The sequence below is a fragment of the Rosa rugosa genome, chromosome 5, assembly GCF_958449725.1.
Source record: "Rosa rugosa chromosome 5, drRosRugo1.1, whole genome shotgun sequence".
NCBI classification, from domain to species: domain Eukaryota; kingdom Viridiplantae; phylum Streptophyta; class Magnoliopsida; order Rosales; family Rosaceae; genus Rosa; species Rosa rugosa.
In genome coordinates, this window is record NC_084824.1 from 44,163,736 (window position 1) to 44,178,215 (window position 14,480).

Below are 14,480 nucleotides of genomic sequence, written 5' to 3' on the forward strand. Positions count from 1 at the left end.
AAAAAATAACTAATCGAGATCACATAGTATTCTCAAAGACTTCCTAGCAAAAGAGACTAATCCATGCGTGGGGTCATGTCTAAATGCTTCCTCCCCCCGGCCACCAAGAATAGATTGGGATTTAGACTTCAATCGGTGTCAGCGGGATTAATCGAACCCAGTGTTAGACCATAATTTACATATATATGTATTCCCCTAAATATTGAATTTAATTTGTTTTTGAGTCTATTTTAGCTTTCACTAAATTATTTTCTTATTTATCTAGGAATATTGCAAGAGTGAAGAAAACATAAATTTTGGGCTTTGATCGAAGTGGAGAATTGGAGCTAGGAAGAATGACGATCAAATGTGGAGCAAAATGTTATATTTCAAATTCCGGCGAACCACCACAAATGGCGGCCCGCTCACCACCACTCATGGTGGTGCCATGTATTTTCCAGTCATATTCATAGAGTAGCAAGGAGGATGAGTACTACTATCATCACTACTTCCACTATCACACTCCACCTCCACACTACCACTATCATCATTACTTCCCTCTTTCTCTTCTCTATATAAGCATCCATTCATTGCACTCTAAACAATCACCCATACCACACCATTACATCTTCTTTCTCTCCATCTCCTCCACAAAACTTCCATTTTCACCTCCCAAAATCCAAACTCATAATACCCATACTATCCATACTACTCTATCTCCTCCATCACTACCACCATTTCTTATCCTCTACCTCCATTAACACCACCACTACTACATCATTTCTCCACTCTCTTTTCTATCATCATTTTCTCCATCTACTCCACCTATTCACACAATACATAATACAAGTTTCACTATATTTTATTATCAAATCTTCAAGAGCAAGAATGAGAGGGAATCACCACCACCACCATCACCACCAAGACGTGAGCTTGGGGACCATCCAACACACCACTAAGACAACTCTATCCCTTTTACTCTAGATTATATTTTGATGTTTAATTTGATTATGAAATTAGTATATGTAATTATTAGTGAATAGTACTTTATTGGGGCTAGGGTTAGCCCTAGTCGATCTTGTATGGATTGATGTTATAATATGATGTGATGCAATTTTCTTTATGGGCAAATTACTGGTCACACCCTGTACTTTGGGTGCGTCGACAGTTCAGTCCATAACATTCTAATTTTAACAAATAACTACCCAAACATTCAAATTTCACACAATTTGGACCATTTTACCCCTCACTTTGTTTTTTTTTCCTCCCTCTCTCCTCTCTCTGTCTCTGTCTCTCGCTAACTCGCCTAATCATTCAATCTAACTCCTGACTACTAAATTCCTTGATCCTTCATATACAGAGAATTTCTTCCTGATCTCCTTCATTCATTTTGTAATCCTCATTTCGTTGCAGTTGCACAAAATGCTTACACTCCCATTACAAGGACTTACAACAACATTTCAAACCCAATACGCCTATTGTTTACAGCAATCTAAAATTCCAACTAAAACTTTACACACGAAACTGAACTTCATCGACATCGAATTCCAAAGACCATAACAAATATATATTCAGCTAGAGTTTAGCAAAGTTACCTGAATATATCATTCCCATCAAGCATGAACACACCAGGTTGTGCAGGATCAACCTCATTATCAACATGTCTCCCTCCTCTTGCCATCACTATTCCGATTCGTCAATTCCACCACCACCGCATTCCGGTAATACTCGTCCACCGGTACCACCTCCGATATAGTCCTGGCCTGGCTGTACCCGCCCATCACCCAAAATTCCCTCTCCTCCACATCTCTAGCAAAGAACCCCACACACCCGGCCCGAAAGCTCGGCATCTCTTCCATGGCCACCCACTCGTCTCTACATATATCATACCTCTCCACTGAGGTCCTCCTGCTCCCGGCGGCGCTGAACATGGTGTGGCGGGAACCGCCTCTAGTGATGATGATTTGGTCAGAATCTGGAACCTTCGCACACACAAAGCTCCCGCGCGGGGTTAACATTAGAGCGCGGTACTCCCAGGTAACGGTGGTGAAGTCAAACGGGAACACCGCCGACGACGGCGTGGGGCAGTAGATCGGGAAGGAGCCCGTGTCGAAGAGAGAGCCGCTGAGGTGGGGCCCGATCGTGACGGAGGTAAAGTTGCAGAGGCCGTAGACGTGGGGGTTACAGGGCATGGGGGGAAGGGGCACCAGGCGAGGTGGCGAGGGTCGAAGAGGTAGGATCTGGCGAGGGCGGTCCTGAGGGAAGATGCAGATGAGGTAGGAGAGGCTGCGGTAGGTTTGGCGGGAAGCGAACAGGGTTTTGGAGGAGAGGAAGAAGCGCAGGATAGGGTGGCGACTTCGCTGGGAGCGTACTGGTTTTCAGATCAGGTCGGTTTTCACTCTGAGCTGAGAGAGAGAGAGAAGCAGAAAAAATAACCAAAAAAAAAGAAAGAAAGAGGAAGTGAGGGGTAAAATGGTCATTTTGGACCAAATTGTGTGAAATTTGAATGTCTGAGGAGTTATTTGTTAAAATTAGAATGTTAAGGACTGAACTGTCGACGCGCCTAAAGTACAGGGTGTGAATAGTAATTTGCCCTTTCTTTAATATGGCTACATGCTAGTTCAAGAGTTAAATACATATGCTTAGACTTTACCACTTTGAGTATGTGTGTTTGCTATGTCATGATATAATGTTTAGAGATTGGTAACAATGTTGAAGCATGAAAGCACACTAGGTGTGCAAGTAGGGGTTGTGAATTAGAATCACTTAGAAATAAGCTTGGTTGGTTTGCATGATTTCTTCATCTCCAAACTTTATGCACTGAGGGTAAAGCACTAGATACCTAACCGGATTGAAATGCATGACTCAAGTAGTTAAGTACTACACCTGAGAGGGGTTGCTTGATATCACAAAAGGAGCATGTCCCTTGTCATACCCGAGAGGGATGCAAGGAGAGAAATTGGTTAATTAATTTAGCATCATTCATATTGAAATGCATCAATACTTGCAAGGAAGTTAGTGGTAGACAATCTAAATCCTAACTTTCATCCATTTGATCACTAGTTTAGTTTAGAATAATTTAATTTACATTTGAGCATCTAGTTATTTTCAATTCAAAACTACATTCAAAAACCAAAATCAAATCACTACTCCATCTTGCACATACTCACCATGAGCTTAGATTTCCTTGTGATTCTAAGTTCGTGATTGTACATTTGCATATTCTAGCTCTCCTTAGATTCATACCCTAGCTAGTGAAAGGAATCAAATCCTCGTGGGTTCAACAACCTTTCTTAAATTCTTATACTATTACTTGTACCCCTTATACTTGAGGGTGGCTATTTAACTAACACATGGGTGTAAGAGTTCCACACATAGAGGTTTTTACCAACTCGACCACCTATTTAAGGGCACGAAATACTTTCCTAAGAGAAGATTCGTCCTCTATTTGCCTAATGTTGAGTGACGAACTACCACCAAGATAAACAACTCTTCAAGCTCTGTCGTGCAACAAAGCCTCATTGAACCTTAGTGACTTGTGTACTCAAAATGGTGTATTTGAAATAGATATGCGTATAGTTTGTAAGATGGCTTTAGGTACGACAGATTATGTCTTCACAACCGATTCCAAATATAATCTCATACTTCTCTATCCGACCGTATATATAGATATGCTATCTAACCACATACCTTCCTATTCCAGCTATACACCGTTATATTAATTAGTCACAATTACCCATTAGCCTCATTAACCAAATAATGGTCAAATAATATTAACACAAAACTGTTAAAACCATAATTATTTAAAATAAAATATATTAAAAATAACCCCATAATAAATAAGAAATTAAATTAAATAAATTTTAATTTGATTTTACAAAATTTCCGACATCAAATCGTCCGCACTGATAACTTAGATCTGTTTCCGACATCAAATATGTAACAAGAATTTTATTTCATAGCATTTCTCTTGAGCATAGACGTGGCTAATTCGCGAGCAGTATCACTCGGGCTCTTTGTGCTCCTCATCTTACGCATCGGTTTGTTCTACGCAAACTTGATTATATGGGCTTTAAACAGATACTTGTGCTAAATACGCAGCTTTTCTCAAATTTAATCTTCTTTTGTTTTTGAAATGTTGTGTGTGTGTGTATTGAAATGTTATATATAGTATTGGGTAATCTTCACCTTCCATAGAATAGCTTTCCACATTATTATTACAAAACTTGGCGGCGTAGCTTTGGCTATATGTGTGGATGTGGGTGTGTGAGCACATATATGTTTTATGCAAACAACTAAATAGATTCTAGTATATCTATCAAAGTATGTGTATGAATTCTAGTATGGTGCATCCGTGCATAGCTGTCGCAAGAGTATCCTGCACAGTTCACACCATATCTATTTGTTATTTTTGTCAAAATCAGAAAATTAAACTGAGTAAATATTTTCTTTTTCTTCTTTTTGCATTTTTGAGGGTTATAGGTTGACACTCGAAAAATATTTTGTGATCCAGATTTCAAGGTATCAACAGCTGCCTCAAAATGTTGTGAAAACCACCCTGAAGTTGGAAAATGCCAGCCGGGAATTGATGACAAGTCAGGCCGTAAATGCTGGAATTTTTGCACTACTGGGAGTGATGCTTGTAAGGGAGCTCTTTGCAAACTAATAGGCGATCATCACGAGTGTCATTGCAGGTGTTGATCGGCAATGTCGTGTCTTCCGGTTTTTTGTTAAATCTATCTATTGTATCCCTAGAACTATCTACATCAGTTGCCAAAGATAAGTCAATAAGCAGTTTGTTATCTTATCCGGTGTTTCAAAACTTTGTATCACTCCATACGATTGAATACACAAATAATTAAATAAAATAGAAGAATAAAACAGAAAATATGAGAGACTCAAAATAAGCCTTATACATAATTTTGATTGTCCGTATAACAACCCATTTTTGGATTGGGCTTTGGGTCTTGGATTTGGGCTTTTCTCGGTTTTGGACTTACTCGGTTCATCTATCTCCTAACATATACTATGATATTGTGCAAGTTCTCTTGCAGGACAGGCCTCTTTGGTAGGTTGTAGAAAACTAGAAATATCCCAAAGTATCTTAAGAAAGAGTGAAAGACAAATCTTATATAATTAAGCCAATTCTAGAGGGAATGGTTAAATTTTTGAAGTACCATATATGCCCTCACATACTATAAATATTAATAAACAATTATTTCTATATGAGGATAAGATAGTCAATAAACTATATCATATTTGAAAAAAAAATGCAATACCTCCCATGAAAAAAGGAGAAGCTTCCCCAAAATTAGGAGAGAATTGCAGTAACTTTTTTAATTAAAAAAAAAATAATAAAAGCCAATTGACATGTGGGGAGCACATGTTAAGGGGCTAGTACTAAATAATTGTATTAGTACTAGTCATGGCGTCGATTAGTGCCTAAAAAGATAAACTTTCTGCAAATAGTATCATTGAATTCAAAACCAGTGTGATGGTGTTCCAATTCTTAAATGCAGCGACTGCCTAATGTGCCAAACTGTGGTTGGGTTCTCCCGGGAAAACTTGGTGGCAAATCACCTTTTTGAATCCAAAATCAAAGACTAAAACAATAGAAAAGAAGAGAAATATAAAGGTCGTTTTCCAGAAATTATTAATTCCAGAAATGTTTAAGATGGGCTCCAGCTGTTTTGATCTGTTGGACGATTCAGAGCCTCATGTCAATAAGTTAATTATTTTCATGTTTCTGGAGTCGTGTCTTGAATCTATGATAAGGTCAACAGAGTCTGCTCATCTGCATGACCTATTTTCAGAAAAGGCCTTTTACAGCTTTTGCTTCTGCTTTTGTGGAGGAAAGAAGAACACACTGAATATGACTTTGGCTTCCATGTTACGAAAAGAAAACCAGATTTGATCATGGATTTGGGTTCGCAATAGGGGAAGTAGTGTTTGTGAAACAGAGATTATGCAGTTTCCTTTTTCGTGAAAGAAAAGAACCTCATGATGTGGGTCCTTTATGTAAAATGATAATCTTTCTGTGGAAAATTTTACCCAAAGTCATATGACTCAAAATTTGCCAAAAAAAAGAATATGACGCAGAATAGGTACACTATAGTACTACCTTCTAAAAAAAAACATACTAGGTTGGACCGTTGGAGAAGGCTTGGGCTCCATAGCAATGGTGAACTCAAACTGAACTTAATTATTTATATATTAAAGGGTTTTTGTCTATTTACTCTAATTTTAAGGTCATTTATCTCACTTATCTCATTTAGTTTTTTTAATTTTTCCTTACCTATAAAGACTCTAATAAATTCTTGGGTTTTTTTTACTTCAACAGTGTCTGAACTCTTCAAGGACTTTTGAAATGATACCTGAACTTTCAAAGTAATCAAAATGATACCTGAACTCTAATTTTCTTGTCAACGGAATATCTACGTCAGAATTTCGTTACGGCTTAGTTATCCGGAGGCACGTGATCAAAAACGTGAGGGCAAAACAGACTTTTTCTCCTGATTCCCCCCTAAAGTCAATCAAAAACTCAATTCCCTCCAAACTAACCACACTTTGAGAAAAACTTAGACCTAAATCAGTCCCAAACTATTGCTCCCAAACCAAAAAGATCGACAAAAGCGAATTAACCAGACTGGAAAAGGGCTCCATTCGATTTTATTCCCGACAAAAAGTGATCGATGGCTAAGATGTGGAGATTCTTTAGAGAATCTAGACCCAGAAGAGAAGATAGTAAGTGTCCATTCCTCTCTCTTTTGATAAAGTCAGTCGCACATGGAACTGGTCATGGTTTTCAGAGAATCCCGTTATGTTAGCTCAGATTACGATTTAGGGTTTAGATTAAAATCAAATTGTTTTTTAGGGTTCTGGGGATTTGGGGCCGAATATTTAAATCTAGATTGAGACGAGTCCTTGTATTGATAAGTAATATTTTCCTTGTCATTTAGTGGTTTTGCATTGGATTCTTCTTGTTTGAATATGCATAAACAGTTTTTATTGTTTTGATTGGGTACCCATTTCGATTTGATGAACTTGGATTATATATGTTTTGTTTTAGCCTTTTGAAGTTGGTTTGCCTTTTCTGGAATTTCTGGGAAATATAGGTTTAGGTAAGCAATTTCGATGAGAGATTGAGCATTAATCTTGTGCATTTTCAATTTCAATTTCATTTCAGTTCCAGAGGATTTATACACCATGGTGGTTACTTTGACAAGATGCCTGATGGTACGAAGAAGTACAAAGTGGCTAGGTTCAACAAGGATGGTGGGAAAATTTGGCTAGATGGTCTAGATCCTGATAAGATTGCATGGACAGAGTTTGGAAACATTGCTTGGGATCTTGGGTACAGGGAGAAACCAATTTCATATTACTACAAGATGCCTAGGACTTACTGCAATGAGGGATGGATGCCACTTAGAAACGATGCAGATGCACTTGAGATGGTGAAACTTATTCCACTGAAGACAAGGCAAATTAGTGTCTTCATTACTGGTGGTGGGAGGAGGAGGAAGAAGGAGGCTAAGGAGGATGCTTTGAGGCCAGTGGACCCAAATTGGGAGAATCCTTTGAATAGATTAACAGCAGCAGAGAAAAGGAAGGTGGAACTGGAAGCAAACATTGCTGGGAATAAGCTAAATAGGCCTGGTGTGTCAGGTTGTGGTTCAAGTGGAGTTAATGTGGTTGGTGGTGGAGATGTTAATGCAAGGCAAGAAGGGGTTAGGCAGAAGGCAAGGGCAGATGGAGTCATTAATTTGGACTCAGACTCAGACTTGGAAGCTAGTGAGGGTGGAAGGCAACAAAGTCAAGGCACCTTTACTGGTCTTAGTGACTTGGTGCCTCACTTGTTTGCTTCTAAAAGTGTGGCCCAAGCTGGAAATGACAATATTGGACAGGGGCAAAGGAATAAGGCTGAGGAGCAAGCTGAGGTGGGATGGATATCTAGCAGATTCTACAACAAGCACATTCCAAGACCTAGAGTGAAACATACCGTGCAAAAGAGGTGGGAAGGAAGGCGGCTACCTTGTGTGCTTGCTGCTGAACAACAAGAATCCGAACCAATTGAAGTTCAAGCAGTAGAACCAACCCAAACTGAACCAGGCCATCCTGAAGCAGAAGCAAGCCAATTTGAAGCACAACCAAGCCAAGTTGAAGGTGAGGCAAGTAAGGTTGAACCAACTGAAGCTGAAGCAAAGGAAGCTGAAGCTGAAGCAAGCCAATTTGAAGCACAACCAAGCCAAGTTGAAGGTGAGGCAAGTAAGGTTGAACCAACTAAAGCTGAAGCAAAGGAAGCTGAAGCTGAAGCAAGCCAATTTGAAGCACAACCAAGCCAAGTTGAAGGTGAGGCAAGTAAGGTTGAACCAACTGAAGCTGAAGCAAAGGAAGCTGAAGCTGAAGCAAGCCAATTTGAAGCACAACCAAGCCAAGTTGAAGGTGAGGCAAGTAAGGTTGAACCAACTAAAGCTGAAGCAAAGGAAGCTGAAGCTGAAGCAAGCCAATTTGAAGCACAACCAAGCCAAGTTGAAGGTGAGGCAAGTAAGGTTGAACCAACTAAAGCTGAAGCAAAGGAAGCTGAAGCTGAAGCAAGCCAATTTGAAGCACAACCAAGCCAAGTTGAAGGTGAGGCAAGTAAGGTTGAACCAACTAAAGCTGAAGCAAAGGAAGCTGAAGCTAAAGCAAAGGGAGCTGAAACTGAAGCAAGCCAATTTGAAGCACAACCAAACCAAGTTGAAGGTGAACCAAGTCAAGCTGAACCAAGCCAAGCTGAAGCAAAGGAAGCTGAATCCGGGGAGAAGAAGGGCAAGAAGCAGAACCAAGGTGAGAAAGGCAAGAAGCAGAACAAAGGAGTAGGGAAGGGGAAGACGGTTGGTGAATCAGAGAAGGGGAAGAAGGTTGGTGAATCTGAAAGGGGGAAGAAACAAAAGTTTAGTGAAGCTGAGAAAGGCAAGAAGGTTGCTGTTGATTCTAGCAGACCTGCTTCCAAGAAGAAGGGGAGACAAACTAAGGAACCAAGGTACAACACCAGGAAGAGTAGTTCAAAGGTTTATGAGCAATTAAGTTTTTTTTATTATAATTTTTTAGACTATTTTATCCTCACCCCTTTGTTACATAGAGAGAGAGAGAGAGAGAGAAGCCATAAGAGACTTCGTCGGAGTCCGTCACCGGCTGCCGCCCACCGGAATTCTCTGAAAACCTCTCCCCCAATAGATCTTTCGGTTGCCGGAATAGGAACTAATCTCCTTACAATTAGACAAATAAAACTTTGATTATGGAAAAAAAACGAGGAGATTAATTACATCAATTCAAAACATTCATTGCCCCCGAATAGACCTTTAATAAACATTTATTGGCCCCTAATAAAACTTTTTTTTTCTTTTCTATTTCCGTCTAGGCCTTCTGCCTCCATTTTATTTTAAAAAAAAAAAACCGGAGAGAGTGAGTGAAACAAAGCCTGAATTCGATCAGTTTCTACTCTTCCTCCTGTGGCGACCCCACCTTCAATGGCGAGGCCCAAGCAACATTCAACTCGAATTCAATATCTGCAATCATTTGGCTAATTTGCTTTTCTGTAATCTCGAATCCAAGAGCCCTCATAAAACATTCAACTATTTAGCATCTATAGTGCATGAGCCATCAGTGTCGAACAAATCGAAGGCTTCAAATCAGATATTCCAAGTTTCCAACAAGCATCAGATCCAAAATAGCCCTAATTTGAAATGAGCATGCAAATCTAAACCCAAAGAATAAGAGTTTAGTGTAGCTTCAGTAACTGGATCCCCAATCTGAACTTGAAGGAGAATGAAACAAAATCAAATACAAGTACTGTACCTTTCCTGAAACACAAAAAAATTGTCTCAAAATGAAACACAACAGAGATGAGCTAATTTTCTGTCTCCAATTCCCAGACCCCATCATCCCATGAAAACCCATCAATGATTTCTTGCAAATTTGCAATCATCTTCAGCATCCAGACAAACAAATTCAAAAATCAAACAAGACAGAAATAAAGAATGAAATATGTAAAAGGCCGGAATTTTCATTGACCCAAAGCTAAGGTCGTCGGAGACGCAGTTCGTACTGCTATAGCTACTGGCTCGGTCGGTGCGAGTTGAGTCGTCATGTGTGAGCAACCTCAAGGAGCGAGTATGGTGGATATGAGCCTGGTGGAGAGCGAACGCGAACGGAGCTCCGACGCCGTAAAACCAATTTCCAATTCACAAGATTTATTTTTCTAAATCCGGCACCGTGTCGTCTGACATAGTCGTGAATAGGGACGGGGAAGAGAGAGAGCCAGTGGCAACGTGTAATTTTATAATTATTCAGAGACTAAAATTGACATTTCACAGTTAAATGGGTAAGTGAGAAGTTTAATCTGTTGGTGGGGTGAGTGAGAGTGTTTTTGATGAAAATTGGGCTATGGGTTAAGGCCCCTATATTAAACGTGTGATATGTCATAATTTGCTTAACATGTGTTTTAAATATATCATGGTGAGAGCTAAATTTAAACCATATTTTTTTTAAGCAAACTGACAAGTCTTTATTAAATAAAAAAAGTACAACCGATAGACATAGAAACTACATCGAATTGAGAAATACTACAAGCAATACGAAAAGCAACAAAAAGGGATACAATTTAGCATTTGATAAGGCCACTAATACCGACGATATGGCGCACCATCCCTCCAAGCAGAGATATGCGTCGAGTAGCGGGTAACCTTCCGTCACCGATCTTATTCAAGAAGCTAAAAAAGGTACCAACGATATGGTGCACCATACCTCCACACACTTAAATGCGTTGAGTAGCAGGTAACCTTCCGTCACTAACCTTACCTAAAGAGCAAAAAGAGCCCAAAAGGACCCCAGACCCAACTAACCACCCAGGCTAAAGTCCAGCCCAACAGCCATATCCTAGTCCAAGCCCAAACCAGGATCTGACCCGGATCCCAGATCCAAATCCGAAGCCAGATCGAACCCGAATCCCAGATTCGGATCCCTGCCATAGGAGCCCTCGCCACTTCGACTCACAGAGTCGCCGACGCAAACTGATCTCCAGTGATCGCCGTCGTGCTGCCGAACATCCAACCCTGCAAGCCCGCCGGCGCGGGGCCCAATAACCTCAGATTGATCAAAAGAGATGGAAAAACCAATCCCTCCAACCAGAATTGCTAGAGCGCTGCCGAGAAACCCTAGCGAGGCTCTCCACCTCTCCAGAGAGTTTTTCATATTCTAATATTCAATTTAAACCATATAAACGGATTCATCACTTATCGCATTAAAGAAATAACTGAAGAAAAAAAAAGTCTTGCATCTTGAGATAATAGTAAATAACTTTCACTTGACTCATAAGACGTTTAATTAATCCCTAATTATACATCATAATGTTTAACTTTTAGAACTTTGTTGTTCATAGGGTGATCTATGTGCCTAAATCATAAGAGCAGCTACAAATCTTAGAGAAAAAAGAAAAAAGTTTAGTGCACCTACGGTTTGCAAGGGTCCTCGTCTGATGATGTCCATATGCCTACATAGGCCTCTGGCCTTGGTGCGATAGGCTGCCGAATGGGTGTAGGCTGATCCCCAGTGAGATCCGATGGCTGGAGGGAAGGAGATGGTGATATGTTTTTTCTTCTTTCTAAATGATAATGATGGTAAACTTGTCTGGGACGCAATCCATGATGGTGTTCATCCAGGTCAGGGTTCTTTACAACGGTTGTGTAGACAGTTTGTGGTACTCTCTAGGCAGGGAATGATGAGTGTTTGGTGGCAGTTTGCATATAGGGAGGGTTAGTGCAGAGGCAGTTATTTTTTCTTTTACAAATTATGAGTAACAGAAAATAAGAAAAATAAGGATGATACGTTAAAAACAAGCGCGCAATTTAACCCTGCAAAATGTAGTTGTAAGTATAGAATAAGTAGGGATCGTTCATGCTGGGGATTGAGGGTACACCTGTAATTACATAAACAAGTAAACACAAATAAGGTATTATTTACAAAAATAAAACATAGAATGAAAATATATACAAGTAAACACAAATAAGGGGGTTTAGGATTATTAAATCAAAAATTAAATAAAGAAAATAAAGAAAATGTAAAAGCATATATACAAGGGTGGAACGCAAGGAACAAAGATCAAAACCACATCCATATGAATGAAATCCAATTACAATTCCTATAGTTGATTTTCTATGTCATGAGAAAGAAGTTGATCATGTGAAACGTTAAAAAGCAATCGATTTCCCATTTTTTACTTTCCTTGAATAATTGATCTAAGTGAAAGCACTTAAATCAATCCTATTGAACATGCAATAATAGTCTAGAAAGCTAGCTACTCAAGAACACATTCAATGCATGAAGAACAAAGAAAGAATATCAACCAAAGTGCACAACCTAGTATGAAAAAGTTCATCTATTTGCAATCCTCCTTAATTGATTTCGACTTTTGTCCAAAGCCTTCACTACTTATGATTTAGGGTCACAAAACTATTAGGTGAATTGTTAACCTAAATCTAGCTCCAATTACATGCATATATCCTAAGTTGGCCACCAAAGAACATAAACATGCAAAAGTTTTCTATAATCCAAAATCAATCAAGCAATCTCACATAAGCAACATAGAAATCAAATCACAATTTTATTTCAAAACATAGAGACGGGCTTTAAACTTTACTCTTAACGTCATGTTAACTAGAATTCATAACTGTAAGAATCAAACAAAGGAAAACAAAAGAAAGTATGAAATACATCGTGAAAGATGAATGACAAAGCTTTGAGACGAAGAACTTGAAGATCCTTGAAAGCAAGCAATCTTCTAGGGACAACACAATGGTGGATGGCGGCTAGGATCTTGATGTATTGCATGACTTCTTCTCCTCCTTGGTTGAGACGCAGTGCTTCTGAAGACTAGAGAATGGAGAGAATTTTTGGTGTGTGAAAAGAATGAAAGAATTGGTTGGTGAAGTGGTTTGTGTAATGGTGTGTGATGCTCCTATTTATAGGAGGATGGCAACTTGGTCTCCAAGCCTTCAAAATTCTTGTTTTTATTTTCTAGGATTTATCTGATTAATCCACACAGCAGTAGCCAATCAGATAATTCCACATCATCCTTCCTGTGTCATCCAACCAATAAGAGGTCTTCAAATTATCACCTTGATTCTAAGGAGATTATTTTTGAATTAATTACATGATTATTTTCTGATTTATCTCCTCAATTTCAGCCAAGAATGAATGTGGACATCAAAGAATGTATCTGGACCTGTTTTCAACCTCTCTGCATGTTGTAATCCCTTGAAATTCTCCTTCATTATCTGTAGAAGTCTCCCTTTGGCCACAATCATGTCTAGATGCATTTAGGATTTAATTGAGATGTCATTATCCAGATATATACTTGAAATTCAGCCAAAATCAGTATATGTCTAATATGGACTCCAAATTTGATTTTTAACCATCTTTTCTTGTCAAAAATGACTCTCAATCCATATCACCTTTGTAGAGGACGTTTTGAGCTTGTTCTTGGGCTCTGCTAGTCCACCCAGGTATCCTATTGTCATCAGGACTCCTAGTTCAACGAGGACTCTTCACATGAAATGTTCTTGAACCTTCCGGAATCTTCTTTTGCTTTCCTAGTTCAACTGAGACTCCTTGTGTCATTAGGATTCCTTTTCCTAGCAGGAGTAGGTTTCCTAGTTGACGTTGGATTCCTACTTTGATTGGGTTTCCTAGTCGAACCAAGATTTCCTGGTCGGATCAGGATTTCCTAGCTGGACCAGGAAAACCTCATTTCTTCATTTCAGCTCATTTCTGCTGCCCTCGTGCCTTGCCTCTATCATTTCCAACGTTCCCTTGCTTCTCATATGCCTTTAAGCTCATTTCTTCTCCATTTGCTCCAACGTACCTAAAAATAGAAACTTTATGATTTATTTAAGAAAATAACTAAGTAAAATATGAGGAAATAACTATTAAAACATCGCATTAAAATGCTCCTATCAAAGGGGCCTTGACCCAATGCACAAAATTAAATCTTTTGTAACTTCTTCTTTGTAACTCCGAATTTAGCATGTCACATATTCACAGACTTAATTTAACGTCCTCTAAAACCTCCGTGAAGAAATTTTTTTCAAAAAGTGAACAAAAAAAAAATCTCAAATTTTAGTTTATTGCCCCCCAATAAAATGTTTTGAATTGATGTAATCTCTTCATTTTCTTTCTCAATCAAAGTTTTATTTGTCTAATTTTAGGGATATTTGTGTTCATTCCTCCAAATAAATTTTTATTGCCCCCCAATAAGACCATATAAACTTTTATTGCCCCTATAAAAACTTGTAAACTTTTATTGTCTCCAACTCCAAATAAAAGATTTTGAATTTATGTAAATAGTCTCCGACGACCTCTCCAGTGACCTATGAGATATCCAACGACTTCTTTGGAGGTTTCCGGCAAAATTCGGTGAAGTCTCTGATGACTTCTCTCTCTTCCACTCTCTCTTCTCACTTATC

At 39.0% G+C, this 14,480-nt stretch overlaps 1 protein-coding gene and 1 pseudogene across 1 annotated transcript; one reads left to right on the top strand and one right to left on the bottom strand.

The window, feature by feature from the left end:
* Positions 1-1,321: 1,321 nt before the first annotated feature.
* Positions 1,322-3,719, bottom strand: LOC133711717 (F-box/kelch-repeat protein OR23-like; annotated as a pseudogene).
* A 3,486-nt stretch (positions 3,720-7,205) lies between these two features.
* Positions 7,206-11,423, top strand: LOC133711718 (uncharacterized). The gene is made up of 2 exons (XM_062137819.1): positions 7,206-9,001; positions 11,399-11,423. The coding sequence occupies exons 1-2, from the start codon at positions 7,206-7,208 to the stop codon at positions 11,421-11,423; spliced, it is 1,821 nt and encodes a 606-aa protein (XP_061993803.1).
* The last annotated feature ends 3,057 nt before the right edge of the window (positions 11,424-14,480 follow it).